This window comes from Marmota monax, unplaced genomic scaffold (assembly GCF_021218885.2).
Source record: "Marmota monax isolate L192 unplaced genomic scaffold, Marmota_monax_Labrador192_F-V1.1 WCK01_AAM20220418_F8-fsc00017, whole genome shotgun sequence".
Lineage (NCBI taxonomy): Eukaryota > Metazoa > Chordata > Mammalia > Rodentia > Sciuridae > Marmota > Marmota monax.
Genome location: NW_026695241.1, coordinates 1,272,360 through 1,289,835, shown reverse-complemented (window position 1 = coordinate 1,289,835; position 17,476 = coordinate 1,272,360). Strand labels below are relative to the sequence as shown.

Below are 17,476 nucleotides of genomic sequence, written 5' to 3'. Positions count from 1 at the left end.
CAGCTCCGTGGTCTGAAAGGGCGGGGAAACAGCCCAATGAGCATCACCGCAGAGGAGCCAATCAGTTGACAGCTAGAAGTTGCTGGGGCTGCTGTGAGCCAATCATCAGCTGGCAGCTGGAAGTTTGCTGGGGCCCCTTCGGCTGTGGCTCTCAACATCTCCCCCTCTCTGTTTAAATAACAAGCATGTGGCTTAGGGACCATGCCTGCCTTAGGTTGTCCAATAGTACATATGGTCCTTACCCGTAATCTGATGAGCTGACCTCAAGGCATCAGCCTCCTGTCTTAGGTTGGTACAATTGCAATTGGATCTTACCCGTTATTGACTACCAGTTCAGCATACAGCCACACCTGTGGATAGGTCTTTGTACCAGCGGCGGGGGGGGGGGTGAGGTTCTTTGCCTCACCTCTGTTGGCCCCCAAATTTTAGCTGAAGGACCATGACAAGCAGAAGGGAGGAAGATACACCAAGCCAATTGACGGCTCCTTTTGGAAAAAATTGTACCACCGATGACACCATCAGCAAAAATACCCCAACACTACCACAAGTCGCTGCACCAACAGATAGTTCACAATGCATACAAGTGAGTTCACAATGCATACAAGTGATACATAGTCCAGGGAAGTTCTGCAAGCAGTTCAGTGATGGCTATTGCAGAAGCTGTAGATTGGTTTTATCTTTGTCTTCACCAGCACTGGGATGAAGATAGGAATTCTGGCAATAATGGCTAAAGAAAAAATTATGTAACATTCCAGAAGGCACTAAAAGAAAACAATTTTCTTAACAATTTACATTATCTTGAACAGAATTATTAAATATAATGAAAAGGAAAGGTGAAAGTAAAAAAACAGATCTGTTAACCTCCTTGTTTGTTCACATTTTAAAACAATCCTCAACAGCTGTTTACCCAATTTAAATTAAACCATTTAAATCACGTGAATAAAAAAAAAATATTTGGATCCATTTTTTCATGAGCACTCATCATATATGATATATGGATATACGTACATACAAACATACAACATAAAACACAAGTGTGCACACATAATATAATACATACAACACATAACATAATAGTAAAGGCCTTATAACTTTTTACAGGTGAAATCTCCATTGCAATGTTTAAAAACTCTATAGTCAAAAATAGAACTGATCAGCAAAACATTAACCTAGGTCTGTTATGAGCTCAAAAAACAAAATAGAACTTCATGATGTGGGAAAGGGTAATAATAAAATAGATATTGAAAAAAGCATCCTGGTTCTGTCGCAGATGTAAGGATAGCCAAACTGGAGTCTTGGATATCAGCTATTATGGATTTGAGCCAAATCATCTTCTTTTTGGTCTGTAGAAATCGCTTTAGTTAATCTCTCTGGAATCCAAATCAGCTGCTGTTCTCCCTGTGGAAACACACAAACAGAACCCCGACTCCAGACAATCACTGGGTCAGGACCTTTCCGTTGTCCTGTTAGAATATCCTTCCAAAGTACCTTGGGCTTATGTACATTTTTTTGGACACATATGCCTTTCCGCAGCACTAAGCCCTGATGAATCCAAATTTTAAAAGTTTAGAGTAAAAAGGGTTATTTTAAGTTTATCTTTGGGGAATATATACCCCTTCCCAATTCCCTCTTTTTGCTTTAATAAGTACATTTTAATAGTTTGATGAGCTCTTTCAACTATGCCTTGTCCCTGTGGATTGTATGGGATTCCTGTTATATGAGTAATGCCAAATGATGAGCAAAATTGTTTAAAAGAGGTAGAAGTATAACCAGGGGCATTATCTGTTTTTAACTGTTTTGGAACGCCCACAGTGGCAAAATTTTGTAAGCAATGAGCTATAATATCTTTAGTTTTTTTCTCCGGCATGAAGGGAGCCCATCAAAAATCCAGAAGAAGTATCAACTGTAACATGCAAATATTTTAATTTTCCAAATTCTGGCAAGTGTATGACATCCATCTGCCAAATATGGTTAGGCATCACTCCTCTAGGATTGATTCCAAGATTAACTTGTGGTAAAAAGGTCACACAATTTTGACATTGTTTTATTATTTGTCTAGCTTGTTCCTTAGTTATTTTAAAACGCTTTTGTAAAGTATTAGCATTGACATGGAACTTTTTATGAAAATTTGTAGCTTCTTCTAGTGTAGAGAAAATATGCATGTCATGTGTAGTTTTATCTGCTAAATCATTGCCCAAACTAAGGGCTCCAGGCAATCCTGTATGTGCCCTGATATGTCCTATAAAGAATGGATCTTTTCTGTCCCAGATTAGACTTTGTATAGTGGAAAGGAAAGAGAAAACAGTAGAGGAAGGAGAAATCCTACCAGCATCTTCAAGGGATATTATAGCACTAACTATATATTGACTATCGGAAAATAAATTAAATACAGAATCTTTAAACACCACAAAAGCTTGTAATACTGCATTGCATTAAGCTCTATCTTTTGAGCTGATTGTTTGGGTACTAAAAATGTAAAAGTTTGATCAGGTATAACGATCGCTGCTGTACCATTATTTGACCCATCAGTGAATATATTTGGAGCATTCATGATAGGTGTTTTTCTTGTCATTTTTGGAAAAATTACAGGATGCAATGACCAAAAAGACAATAAAGGATTAGATGGTAAGTGGTTGTCAAATGAAACATTAGATTTGCACATGATTATTGCCCAAGTATTTAACTCATTAGCTAACTCATCAATTTGATTCATAGTATACGGAGTAATAATTTTATTGGGAGAAATTCCAAACACTCCCTTTGCTGCTTTTATTCCTTTGAGTATTAATTGTCCTACAGCCTCAGGATACCTAGTAAGAATAGTGTTAGGAGAATAAGATAAATGTATCCATAATAATGGACCTTCTTGCCAAAATACTCCTGTAGGAATATTTTTTGTTGGTATTACAATAAATAATAAAGGCAAACTTATATCAATTCTATCCAAATGCATATTTTCCATATATGTTTCAATGATTTTTAATGCCTTTCTTGCTTCAGGCGTTAACATTCAGGGTGAATTTGGATCTGATGGACCTTTTAGGATATCAAATAAAGGTCCCAACTCTCCTGGTGATATACCTAGATAAGGCCTTATCCAATTTATGTCTCCTAATAACTTTTGAAAGTCGTTAAGTGATTTGAGTTGATCTACTCGTATTTGAATTTTTGGTGGACGGACCATGGTTGAGGACAATAGAACTCCTAAATAATTAATTGGAAAATTTAATTGTACTTTATCTATTGCTATCTCTAGATTATAATTTTTTAATAAGTTTGTAAGTGTGGCATAACATTCTAGCAATGTGTTTTTATCTTTGTGTGCTAACAATACATCATCCATATAGTGAAATATTTGTAGTTCAGGATTTTGATTTCTAAGTGGCTGGATTACTTTGTTAACATAAATTTGACACATAGTTGGGCTGTTAGCCATCCCTTGAGGGAGTACTTTCCATTCATATCTCTGATCAGGACCTTCATGATTCAGTGCAGGGATAGTAAATGCAAAACGTGGACTATCCTCAGGATGAATTGGAATTGAAAAAAAACAATCTTTAATATCTATAACTAAAACATACCAGGTTTTTGGCAAAGCAGACAATTGAGGAATCCCCGATTGAGCAGGTCCCATAATAACCATCTCATTATTAATGGCTCCTAAATCTTGCAATAATCTCCATTTACCAGATTTCTTTTTGATGACAAAAATGGGAGTATTATGGGGAGATACAGAAGGTTGTATATGTCCTTCCGCTAATTGTTGTTTGACCAGGTCATGGGCTGCTTGTATCTTTTCTTTAGTCAGGGGCCACTGAGGAACCCATACTGGTCTTTCTGATTTCCAAGTAATTTTTATTGTCTCAGAGGCCCTTTCTGAAAATCCAACCCATGTCTCTCTGTTCCTTGATCTATTTGAATTGGTGCTGTCATACCTTGTTCTTGTTTTTCTAATCTTTTTCCTTTCCTAAAACCTTGTCTAGCCATAATAGTGGGTGCATTTTGATTGATGTTATTTGTTAATGTCAAACCTAATTGATCTAGGACATCTCGTCCCCATAAATTTACGGGAAGATGATCCAATACATATGGTTGTATAGTTCCTTCACATCCTTCAGGATCCTTCCAATCTAATACCATTGCACTTCTATGGGGATTAGTCGCCACTCCTAGGCCTCGAAGCGTTTGAGTGGCTTGTTGTAATGGCCAATGTTTTGGCCATTCTTGACGAGAGATGATGCTAAGGTGTGCACCTATATCCATTAGCCCATTAAATTCATGTCCTTGAATATTTAGTTTTAGCATGGGGCGAGAATCTAAATTTAAAGAAAGCATAGCCCAATCTACACCTGTGGAGCCTAATCCCTTGGAACCTCTTTCTACAGTACAACTGGAAAATTTATCATGTAGGCTGGGTATTATTAGTAACTGTGCTATTCTATCTCCTGGTGAAATTACTGATATACCCTTTGGAGAACTGGCTATAATTTTTATTTCACCTTCATAATCAGGATCAATTACCCCAGGACTTATCATAAGTTCTTTTAGAGTAGAAGAACTGCGTCCCAATAATAAGCCTACTGTTCCTTTGGGAGGAGGTCCTTTTACCCCTGTGGGAATGATTTGAACTCCCATCTCTGGAGTTAGTACTGTTCTGGCGGGGGCACAGATGTCCAACCCTGTGCTCCCTCTGGTTTGTCTGATGAGGGATCTAATGGACAATGTGTCCTGAGCACTACCCTGATGGGATTGCTGGGTTCCTCCAGTGCTCCATATATTTGTGGTTTTGGGCCCCGGAGCATTGGACCCCGCTGTCCATTTTTTTGGCAATGGAGCCCAATGCCTTTCTCCATGATATCGTGGATAAACACCTGGTCCTTGTTCATTTTTTGATAATGGAGTACCCTCTATGGTGGTTTGAGAATGGCATTCATTAGCCCAATGTCTCCCTCTACGGCATCGTGGGCAAATACCTGGTATTCTACTCCTTTGATACCTAGTTTTGTTAAACCCTCCTCCTATGGGGCAATTCCTTTTAAAATGCCTGTTTGTTCACAATTGTAGCATGTTCTTGGCCTGGCATCTAAAGCCTGTTTTACTGCAGCTGCCATGATTTTCCCTTGTTCATTAATGTCTCTGGCATCTAAAACCTGTTGTACTGCAGCTGCCACGACTTGCCCTTGTTCATTAATGTCTCTACATAATTTAATATATGTGTTTAAATCTTCATGTTTCCATGGTCTAATGACTTCTCTGCACCAACGATTCACTTGCTCATAAGCCAGTTGTTTTATTAATGGCATTGCTTGTTCTGTATTCCCAAAAACTCTGGTAGCTGTTTGAATAAGCCTATCTACAAATTCAGCATAAGGTTCATTAGCTCCTTGTATTACCTTAGATAATTGACCTTGTAAACCTCCATGTCCTTGTAAAGTCTTCCATGCCCTAACCGCATCTACAGCAATTTGTATGTATACGCCAGGATCATATGCAATTTGTTGCTGCTGACCCTCATAAGGTCCCTTTCCTAACAACATATCTAGATTTCTCTGAGGATAACCAGCTGCTGCATTTCGCCTAGCCGACTCCTTGCAAAATTCCTCATTGGCAACCTTCCATAACAGGTATTGTCCTCCATTTCACACAGCTTTACACATATTAGCCCAATCTGCTGGCGTCATGTTCAAGTTGTTAATGGATTCGACCATGCTTACAGTGAAGGGTGCTTGAGGACCATAGGTTGTTACAGCCTCTTTTAGCTGCTTCACTTTTTTGAAATTTAAAGCATGGTGAATTCGCTGCCCTCCTGCCTGTTCAAATACAGGGCATGTTAGTATTTGAGATCCTGTCTCAGGATCCCAACTATCAACTGCGGGGGTTGGGAGCCTCCCAGCATATGGAGGTGGCGCTGTTGGTTGGACACTTACGCCCTCTGGTGATAGAAAGGTGTTAGTAGCAGTCTCCTGTTGTAACTTTTCCCCTGATGGCTTTTTCTGCTCTAAAGTTTCTTCCTCTGTCTGACTAGTTCGAGAGACCTTCTCTTTTACTTGAATCAATATGTCTTCTCCTTCCTCTACCATTGTCTGAACTGAAGGCTTTGGACTAAGCAAACAAGATACAAACGTCCACAATGGCAATGTGCCAACTGGCAGAGTCCCTGGGCTTTTCTTTTCTATTCTTTTTAAATCTTCACCATGATGGTTCCATTGTGATATATTTAACAACTCCTCCTTAAAAAGCCATGGGCTACATTTTTGTATTGTATCAACGTATGCCCTGACTGTTCTTGATTTTACTGAGATGCCTCCTTCCTCTAACAATTTACTTAACACTCTTTCGGTTTGTTTTTTACTAATTTCTGACCCCATATTTCTACTATAATACAACCCAACAAGATGACGCCAAACAAAACTGAGACAGAATGAAACAAAAATGGAACAACAAAAAATCATTATAGCCTTTCTATCCTCCTGAAATGTCCATCTGTCCTTTCTCCCTATCTGTTCCTCAGACGTAAATAGTTTTTCCTCAGATGTGAGCGGTTTTTCTTCCGTCTCACTCATCTCCAGGGACAGGAAACTTAAAACAAAAGCGAAACAAAACAAAAGAAGAATCTTAAAATGGCTACCCATCCTCTCGCCCTGCCCTCAGGGGCGAGCAGTTTACCTTATCACTTACCCTCAGTCGTTCCCTGTGCGAGCCACCAAATGCCGCAGTCTGGCTGGGCACAGTTCAGGAGCCACTTGTCAAAAGAAATGAACTTTATTTTTAGAACCACACACCAAACCACACAGCTCCTCAGGAAAAACCCTCAGAGCCTCAACTGCCACCACCGGCTTCCCACAAGCCTCTCCACCTCCCCCACTCCTCCTGCTCTTGAGGCCGATTGGCTGAGTCTCGTGGGTGGAGCCAAAAAAAGTCCCCCAATGAGCAGCTCCGTGGTCTGAAAGGGCAGGGAAACAGCCCAATGAGCATCACCTCAGAGGAGCCAATCAGTTGGCAGCTAGAAGTTGCTGGGGCTGCTGTGAGCCAATCATCAGCTGGCAGCTGGAAGTTTGCTGGGGCCCCTTCGGGTGTGGCTCTCAACAGTGGACTGTTAGATTTTTCTGATCCATGAGTTCCAGGATGAACTGATACTTCATCTTATGGGATGGAGGCAGTTTATAAAGCCCGAGACTGAACTTTGCACACGTAATGTTTTTATTAGTATTAACATATGATTGACTGCGGAGAGGGGAGAGGCGTGTGGACAAGAGGGTAAAAACATGATTTAACTTAAAAATAAGGGTTGGGAATGTCACTCAAAGTTGGAGCACTTTCCCAGCAGGTGCAAGATTCTGGGTTCTGTCCCCAGCACCATGGGCGGTGGGGGTGTACATTACATGGACTACTGAGAAGGATTGAATACCTTTATGGAATCACAGTAACAACCTGCCACTGTCTCTACAAAATAAAAGACATGTAAAATTTTAATTTGCTGAGATTAAACTTAAATTATTAAATTTGTGGCCTAAAGCATTCTCAAGAAATGAAATCACTGTTAAAAGAAACAGTAGTGTGCTGTGGATATGGCTCAGTGGTAGAGTACTTGCCTGCCATGCATGAAGCCCAGATTCCATTCCCAGCACCACAAAAAATAAAAATAAAAAATAAAAATTTAAAAAAGCAGTATTTTTTGTTTGTTTTAAAATAATACGTTTTTAGTTTTATAAATTTGACAATAATAATTGTACATACTTATAGGGTACATTTTAATAATATCTATACAATGTGATCAGATCAGGGTAATTGGAATATCCATCACTTTAAACATTTATCACTTATGTTGGGAATGTTAAAATACTTACTGTTCTGAAATATACAATTGCTGTTGACCACAGTTACCCTACTGATGAGCAGTAGTTTTAAGCTTTATTTGAACTTAAAAAACACATCTCTGGGCTGCAGAGGAGTTCTAATATACTAGGTCTGCACCTTTTCTCTCTCGTAGGATGATTCTGAGGTCCCATTTACTGAAGAGGATTATCGAAGAAGAAAGCATCATCCTAATTTTACAGACCACATCAATGCTGAAAAAATGGTTCTCAAATTTGGAAAAAATGTAAGTATGGAGTCATAGAACATTTAGGGTAGAAAAAGGGTTTTTTGAGGCAGTGTACCTGGGCTTCTTCCTCCTCATTCATATTTACTCAACCTGGTTAAGGTAATATTTTTACTTATCTGCACAGCTGGAAATGCTCCTGGCTTTATTCACACTATCACGATTCTTTAAACACCTTTGTTTTAGTTTCCTTGTATTTACACCCACAGATCTCTCAGCTTCAGGTTCACCCCAAGATGTACTGCCCTTAGGGTGCTGGCCCAGGCTCTCAACTAGCCCACTGAAGTAAAGCCCTCACCCATCAAGGGGTCTGAACATCCCAAGGGTCCCTGGTCCAGAAGATGCAGATAACTCAGTTGGAATGGAAAAGAGGGGAACTACATTGTCTCTGATCCCAGAATCTATCTCATTTGTTTCTTAAAACAATTCTGAAAAGTGCATATTAACTTCATCTTGCAAATAAAGAGATGGCACCTTCCAGGGGTTAACTAGGATTTGCCAAGCCATCCTGCGCACTGCTCTGCCTTGTCTGATCTACCCCTTACAACAGTGGTATTGTCTGCGGACACCACTGTCCCCTTCATAGATGCAGACACCATGGGAAAGTGGTGGGGCTGGGATTCAAACTGAGACCCATCAGACAACAGGCCTGTGGATTTGCTTTTATTATTTCCCCCTGACTCCAAAACTCTATCATCCAGTAGAGTTTATCTTGACACATCCACAGTCACTCACTATTAAAACATACTGAAGGCTGAGAAGTTTATGTAAACAATAATAAGAGCTTATTAGAGCTGGGGTGCGATTCCATGGTAGAGCACTTGCCTTACATACACAAGGCCTGGGTGCCATCCCCACTACCAAATAAATAATAATAATAATAGCTTATTAGCCTTCTATTGCAACAAATGTATCATTTTTACATATATCTATCATAAAATTATTTTTTTTCTCTTGCCTTTTATCAACATAAACGGTGGAATACCCTGGTAATGAAGAAGTAGTAATAGCTGAGAAGTCATTAGGGGCTTAGCTTCCAGGATCTCATGTGTAATTTACAAAATTCTGTGAAGTAGGTGCTTCTATCATCATCCCTGTTTATCTTATATGGAACCCCAAGGATTCCCTTAAGGATTTCATTACATTTTTCCCCTAGAAGACCCACAGTTAAGTGATGTGGAATAATAGTTCTAAGGTGACACCTAGTGGTCTTGGAATATATTACAACAGAAGTTCAAGTGTCCTCAAGTTCTGGCTGACTATAAAAAACACATTGACATTAGCAATGAATTAGGAATTCAATCCCCTTTTCTGTCCACTAGCTTATGACCTTTATCAAGTCATTAAACTTTTGGGGTTATGATGTCTTTTTTTTTCTAACTGTTGGGAATTAAAGCCAGGACTTTGCACATGCTAGACAACGTTCTACCACTGAGCCACATACCCACCCCATAATTTCTGGGGTTAAAATAAATAAAGCAAAGGGGCTAGATTAGATGTTCTAATATTCTTCCAGTGCCAAATTCCATAACTTTATTGTTTTGTTAAAATTCATGATTGTTGATCATTTATGTCTAATTCATTAGTTTAAAATAAATGATCATACGCAAAAACTAACTAGTTGTCTGAAGTAAAGAAATATCATCATCTTATTATCATTAATATTTATTATAAAAATCAAACACCTTCAAATAATGAAATCTATTCTTTTCATCTCCATCTTTATTTCTTTCCTTCTGTTTTTGTTGTTGTTTGTTTTGTTTTTTGTTTTTTGTTTTGTTTTGTTTCTTCTCCCAGTGCTAAGGATCAGCCCAGGGCTTTATGCATGCTCATCAAGCACTCCACCACCAATCTACATCGAAAGCCCAATTTTTTAATATCTTTGATAAATGCACTATTTTTGATCTCAGTCATTTGCCAACTAATTGTCAAAAATCAATTAAGAATTAATACCATAAATCAAGGCGGGCATGATGGCACACAACTGTAATCCCAGCAGCTCTACAGGCTGAGGCAGGAGGATCACAAATTCAAGGCTAGACAGCAATTTATCGAGACCCTGTCTCAAAAAAAAAAAAATAGAGATGTAGCTCAATAGTAAAGATTCCCTGGGCTCAATCTGAAACGCACACACACAAAACAAAGAAGAAGAATCGACACCAAGAATTGTCGTTCTGATAGAATGTTGTAGAATAATGTCTGATGCTAATAGTTTTCCCACTGTCTGGGTTACACAAGACCTAACATAGAAAAGGCCCCTGTGTCTGTGGATTATGAAAGATTATAATTGCTTTTTTGTTTGTTCTATTTGTATTTTCTATAATCAATCAGTTATTGGTACATTTTAGAAGTTTTCTCTCTAAGCAAGTACAGGATAGCTACTGAAAGGCAGAATAGGGCTGGGGTTGTGGCTCAGTGGTAGAGCACTCACCTAGCACGTGTGAGGTACTGGGTTTGATTCTCAGCACTTCATATAAATATAAATAAAATAAAGATCCATCGACAACCAAAATTAAAAAAAATTTAAAAAGAAAGGCAAAATAGAAATATTTGTAAACTTCATTTGACTAGAATGTTCAATATGTGTATTCCCGATTTTGCATTCTTTGATGACATTAGCACAGAAAAGAAAGTGAAATGTCTCTCCTGTAACATGGTGCGTGTAACCCAATAGGATTCCCAAAGTTTCACCAAAATTCAAACAAGCCAACCAGACTTTGACTTTCTGATACCAGCCTAAAATGATGCTAGCCTTTCTTTCTTTCTTGTTTCTCCCACACACACCACCACCACCACCACCATTTATTTAGTTGTTTCTTTATTGTGTGTGTGTGTGGGTGGGTTGGGGTGGAACCCAGGGCCTCACGCCTGCTGGGCCAGGTCTCTCCGCTGAGCCACACCCCACAGCCCCTGTGACTCTTCCTTGCCTACTGAAGTCACAGGAAGGGAAGTGCTCAGAGTCATCATCTGCTTGAGGCCCAGTACTCCACGCCATCCACTCTCAGGTCTTCTATTTCTCTTCTCTAAAGGGTCCTGTCTCCCCAGCAGACCCCCTTCAAGCCCTTAGTTGAAGCAAGATACTGGTATGTGTCTTTTAAAGTACAATGGGGGGCATCTGAACCCTAACTTCAGCCTGCTCAGTTCCCAGCACTTTTTCCCAAACCATAGTCTCAGACCAAAGTGACCCATAAAAGATTCAAAGCATCCTAAAATAAAGCTGCTAACGAGAATGTTTTACTGAAACCAATTTCCTCCTTAAACATTGTATCAGAAAGAATGAGTGAAAAAAAGAGCATTTTCCCCCACATTTTTGGTTGGTGCATTAGAGTTGTACACAGTGGTAGGATTTGTTGTTGATATCTGCACATGCACACAATGTGACAATGTGATTTGTCCAATATCACCCCCCAGAACATCCTCCCCAAAAGAGCATTTTTTTAAACTTGCACTACCCCCCACACCCATGTTTAGAATCTTCCTCTGTTTTATCCCTTCTGTTTTGAGCCGTCTTCCACCCCCTAAATTCTTAGCTGCACTCTCCCACCTACCCCATAAAACCTCAACAGTTATTTAATTTCTTCCCAGAAAGCAAATGCATGCCCATCTAGTTGGGGCTTGAGAGGACCTGCAGGATTACCTCATGCACATAGGCTTTTAAAATCCTTTGGGGAATCTTTTGCTGTCACATTACCCAGGACATTTAGGAGAAAACAGGGAACAAGATCACCTTGCTTAGCTATTCCACTGGTAGGAATGAGGACCAATTATAGCATGTGTTGTCCAGGTTTCTATTACTGTAACAAAACACCTGAGATCATAAACTAATAGGAGGAAAGATTTGTTTGACTCGCTGTTTCAGAGGTTTCAGTCCATGACTTACTGTCCCTGTTGTCTTGGCCTGTGGTGGCACAATACATCATGATGGGAGTGTGTGTTAGAGGAGGCCACCTCATAGCTGGAGGGAAAAAAAAGAAGAAGAAGAAGAAGAAGAAGAAGAAGAAGGAGGAGGAGGAGGAGGAGGAGGAGGAGGAGGAGGAGGAGGAGGAGGAGGAGGAAGAAGAAGAAGAAGAAGAAGAAGAAGAAGAAGAAGAAGAAGAAGAAGAAGAAGAAGAAGAAGAAGAAGAAGGAAGGAGAGACAGAGTCCCACAATCCCCTCAAGGTCATCCCCCCGCCCCCGCCAGTGACCTGAAGACCTCCCACTTGGCACCCCCTCCTGAAGGTTCTAGCACCTCCAACAGCTCCAGGCTGAGGTGCTAACATATGGGCCTTCGGGGAGCACTCCAGATCCTTGTAGCACAGTGATGTAATTGCTCCTCAAAACCTCCTTCCATGGCCCTGATTCTGCCACCCTGTGGCTTTTCCTGCTGGGCTCCGTCCTCAGTTCATCAGTTCCCTCCCTGAATTTACCAACCTCTGACTCTCCAATTCTAGCAAGTCCTCGAGAGGACTTCATTCTACTGTGGGGGCTTGGTGTGGCTCAGTGGTGCAGCGCTTTCCAGCATGAGGAGGCCCCGGGTTTGATGCCCAGCATCACACAAATGAAAGAAAGGAAGGAAGACAAGACAGCAGCCCGATAGCCCCGCTGCGCCACCGTGCTACTTCAGTTGGTAATGGGTAGCTGGAGAGAGCAGTGCCCCCAGCCACGGCCTCCTCTCCAGGGAGGCTGACTGCCCAACCTGCTCTAGCTAGCTTTTGCTTGGCTGTGACCCAAATGTGTTGACAAGAGCAAGTTAGGGGACAAAAAGTTCATTTGGGGAGTCTTTTGCTGTCACATTACCCAGGACACTTAGGAGAAACCCGGGAACAAGGTCACCTTGCTCCGCTCTTCCACTGGTAGGAATGAGGACCACAGATTCAGAGGTCTCAGTGCAGACGGCAGCTCCAGTGCTCTGGGCCCTGGTGGGAGGCAGCAGTCATGGAGGAGAGCTATCAGCGCATGGAGGCCAGGAAGCGGGGGGCGGGAGGGGGGATGCACCTGCCAGGGCACCCCCAGTGACCCACCTCCTCTAGCCATGCCCACCTGCCTGCACTACCACCCACTCAAACCAGGATGGTCTAATGAGGTTTCGGCTCTTGTAATCTAGTTATATTACCTCTGATCATTCCTGAATTAACACAGGAGTGTTGGGGACACCTCACTTCCACACCATAAAGCAATCTAATTAACCAAAGGTTTTTAAAGTTCTGATCTGAAGTGAGGCAGCCTCTGGAAGTCTGGAAGTCGGGTGTTCCCTGGAAGGGCTGGGGACAGGGCTGAGTGGAAAGGGCTGGAGCACTTGCCCACAAGCCCTCTAGAGGTCACTGCTCCTTGTAGACTGGAACCTTAGATCAGCAACACAGAAAAACATCATGCCAACAATTAATTACACGAGGTTATCTGGGGATTTGATTTGTTGTTTGGGTTTTTTTTTTCTTTTTTATCCTTATTACTTTTTTATTTTGAAAGTGTTTCACTGTGTTGCCCTGGTTGGCCTCAAAAAACTCCTGGACTCAAATGATCCTCCTTCCCCGGCCTCCCAAGTAGCCGGGATGACAGAAATACCATTGCTCCCAGCTCGATTTCTTAATTAAGCACCATCCAGGTCACATATTTACTAGAATATGAGTGGGGAGGGCACAGAGGGGGAAGATCAGTGCCCAGGTACGCTCTCTGCCCTAAGCTTCCAACATGCCAGAAAGCCATATGCCCTGGGCCACTCTCGGCACTGTGATGAGTATTAAAACACAGATAAATGCTGGGTGGGGTGTGGCTCAGTGGTAGAGCACTTGCCTAGCACTTACCTGAGCCCCAGGTTCCATCCCCAGTGCCACCACTGAGGCAAAGTCTCACAGTGCCTGGCCCACCCCAGGTCGGGTGAGTGAACATCCATGCCAGCTAAAACTCCCCCAACTTGCTTCGTGCTCCACCCCTACCCTACTAAGTGGTTAAAGAACTTCACAGAAGGTCCCTTTTTAAAGGTTCCTTCCCCCAGTACCAGGATAAAACTTTCAGGTATTACATTTTTACAAATAATAGCTTTGGCTTTAATTGAATTAGGATTCCCAACTAAAAAAAAATTTTTTTTTGTACCAGGGGGTTGAACCCAGGGGTGCTTTACCACTGTCCTTCATCCCCAGCCTTTTTAATTTTTATTTTGAGACACTAAGTTGCTTAGGGCCTCACTAAGTTGCTGAGGCTGGCCTCAAACTTGTGATCCTCCTGCCTCAGCCTCCTGAGCTGCTGGGATTACAGGTGTGCACCACTGCACCAGCATTCAACTAAATTTTAATTGTGGTCAAAGACATTCCTGAATAGTGCAGAAGTGTGTTCTCCCATTTAAAGAACATTATTTCTGTCCTAGACAATACCTAAGAAGCCTGGAAGAGTTAATGAAACTTCCTTCAGTGCTCATTTTAACTTCTCAAATGATCTAGTAAACAAGATTGTTAAACATTATGTTCAGCTTTTGTTCTGTTTTAACTAACAGGTCAAAAAATTCGCAACTTATGTTATTGCTGCCGGACTTCAGTATGGGGTGGAAGAAGGCATCTTACACACTTTTTTTAAGGTAGGACTTTTCAATGACTATGGATATTTTAACGTGTTTTGCGGGACTCGGGGTGGAGCTCGGTGGTAGAGCACTTTGCCTCTGGGTTCCATCCCCAGCACCACAAATAAATAATAAATAAAAAGTGTGCTGCAATAAGGAAACGCAGATTGAAGGTGGCTAGTTCCACATAATAAGGAAAAACTTGGGCATCTACCGTTACCACCTGCGCTTAGTTGCCATTATTAACCACTTATGTTCACACGCTGAGAACAGTAAAGGAAAAGATGGATTTCCTTTCATTGATGAAATAAATATTAAGTGCCGACCATGTGCCAACTCTTACAGGTACAGGGGACACAATAACATCATAAAGCCTCTGTCCTTGTGGTGCTTACTTCTAGTGGGGTAAGCTAAAAACAAAGAAGATGAAGATGTGAACAAAGACGCCAGCAAATATGGAACATTTCAGAAGTTGAAACACGCTCCAAAACCCAGCAGCACAGAATAAGGTGGAGCGTGCCAGGCGGGGAGATGGCTCAGGGAAGACTTTCTAAAGATGTGGTGTCTGAGGGAAAGGCAACGAGGGAAATCACTAAGGTGCTTTCTGGGGAAAGAACATTCCAGGCAGTGGGACTTGAATGCAAAGAGCCCAGGTGGAAATGTGATGGCTGTGTTTGAGGAACAGCAGGAAGACCAGGAGGCCCAAGGAGTTTCAGGGAGTCAGGCGGAGCCCAGGTCCCAGCCACGGTAAGAGCTTTGGCTTTTTTCCCCTAAATGAGCTGGGAGACCATCGGACTGTTTTGAGCACAAAAGTCACAATCTGAAGTTTTAAAAGATCTCGCCTGTTCTGCAGCTAGGTGAGGATGTGCCCTAGTGGGGCAGGCAGAATGGAGAGGGAGGGAGACCGGCCAGGAGGGTCTGAGACCTGAGTGGAAACAGTGGTGATGCTGAAAATTGTTCCGGTCGGGGTGTGTGGGGAAGGTAGAGGCAGTGGGATTGCTCAGACTGTGAATGCAAAGGGGACTGAAAGCAGAGGACCATGAAAAGGATCCGGGTGTAAGCAGTGGACATATGGGGGCTGCAGGCTATTGAGATGGGCAGGATCGGCGCTGGAGTAGGGCAGGGCGAATGCAGTGGGAATTCAGGAGTCCAGTCTGGGCCTGTGACTGGAGATGACTGATTTCCAGCACAGATCAGAGTAGGCGGTTGGACGTAAGAGTTAGAGATCAGAGATCAGGATTGACATGTCATGTCACAGGCTGCCTCATAGAGAAGGTTTTAGATCTGTGGGACCCGACGACTTCACCAGGAGAAGGAACGTGGAGAAGATATGAGTCGGACATTCCAGTGTTTAGGGGCTCCAGGGAGATGAGAGGGAATGAGAAGGGGAGGCTGCCGGGGTGCCCGGAGGTAAGAGAAGAAGAGAGAGCCAAGCAAAAAAGTCTCTAAAAAGAAAGAATGAAGGCTGGGGACAGCTCTGTCAAGGAGTGCTCACAAAGCACACGAGGCCCTGAGCTCAAATCCACACTGCTGAGTCAATAAAGAGAAAGAAGGAAAGAAATCATGTCACATGCCACAGATAATCAAGTCAGATGAGACCTGAGAGTTGGCCACTGGGTTTTGCGAGGCTGTAGGACAACAGTCCCGCAGGAGTGGGTTCTGCAGGGAGCAGGTGGAGAGGAGTTCAAGAGGAATTTTGCTGTAAAAGAGGGATAGAGACAACAGGGGAAAGATAGAGGGAAGAGGGTAGTTGAAAGGCTGGTTGGATCTATTTTTTAATAAATATGACAGCTGAAGAGGATAAGCCTCAGAAAACTCCCTGTCCTGTCCCCTCTCGGCGGCCCCTCCCTGCCTGACCGCTGAGTGTTGGCCTTCCAGGGCCTCTGCCGACCCTTTTGTCTCCCCCCTGTAGGCTCTTTCCCTGGGCCACTCCCCCAGGACGGGCACCAGTGTCCTCCAGACCTAGCCCCCCAGCCAGGCTCTCTCTTACACTCCAGCTCTACAGGTCCAGCTGCCCCCTCAGTCCCTTAACTCTACCTCTGAGCCACATCCCCAGGCCTAAATCCTGCAGTCACCCCCAAACCTGCTCCCCCTCCAGAGCTCCACCTCAGAAAATGGGACCACTCTACATCTAACTACCATCAGAACCCAGTTCCTCCTCCTCACCCCTCACCAGCTTCCCAAGTACTGGTCAAACCCAACTTCCCTTCACCCACCTCCTGCTTCCCAGCCTCTAGTAATTCTCCATTCAGATCAACTTTTTTTTTTTTTTTTTTAGCTTCCACGCATAAGAGGGAACATGTGGTACTTATCTTTCTGTGTCTGGCCTATTTCACTTAGCAGAATGTCCTGAAGTCACACTTTATTCCTCCTGAGAGGAGTGAATTCTAGATAAATTTCATGAGGACTGATTTATGAAGCCTCTCCTGGAGGGGATCTCTCAGCTGGTGGTCAGCTCTTCTGGAGCTGGTGATCTGCAACAGTCAGACCCATAGAACCAGGGGAAATGCTGTTCTTTGTTTTTCTTTCAGATAGCTTGGTTGGGTGAGGTTCCTGCTTTACCTGTTTTTGGAGATGGAACAAATGTAATTCCGGCAATTCATGTTCTTGACCTAGCAGGGTAAGCATTCTCCCGGAAAGGGGACTCTTCTAGATGGTTCGTGTATCAGTCTGTTAACTAATCTGTTCTGAGAACTCAGCAGTGTTGTCAAATTGATTCTTCACCACACCCTGGCAGAGGGGACTCTTACTATCTCCATTTGCATCTGGTGAGAATTATATCTAACTAAGAGGTCTACATGTCTAGATTTTTGTTTTGTTTTGTCTTATTTTGTTGTGATGCTAG

General features: G+C 42.4%; 1 protein-coding gene across 1 annotated transcript in view; it reads left to right on the top strand.

Annotated features, from left to right (window-relative positions):
• Window positions 1-17,476, top strand: part of Ak7 (adenylate kinase 7) — a 71,559-nt gene that overhangs the window by 20,410 nt on the left and 33,673 nt on the right. The window contains exons 5-7 of the mRNA XM_046440518.2: window positions 7,991-8,101; window positions 14,569-14,649; window positions 17,163-17,251. Of these exons, the coding sequence (XP_046296474.1) occupies window positions 7,991-8,101; window positions 14,569-14,649; window positions 17,163-17,251 (281 nt within the window). The remainder of the gene's footprint in view (window positions 1-7,990; window positions 8,102-14,568; window positions 14,650-17,162; window positions 17,252-17,476) is intronic.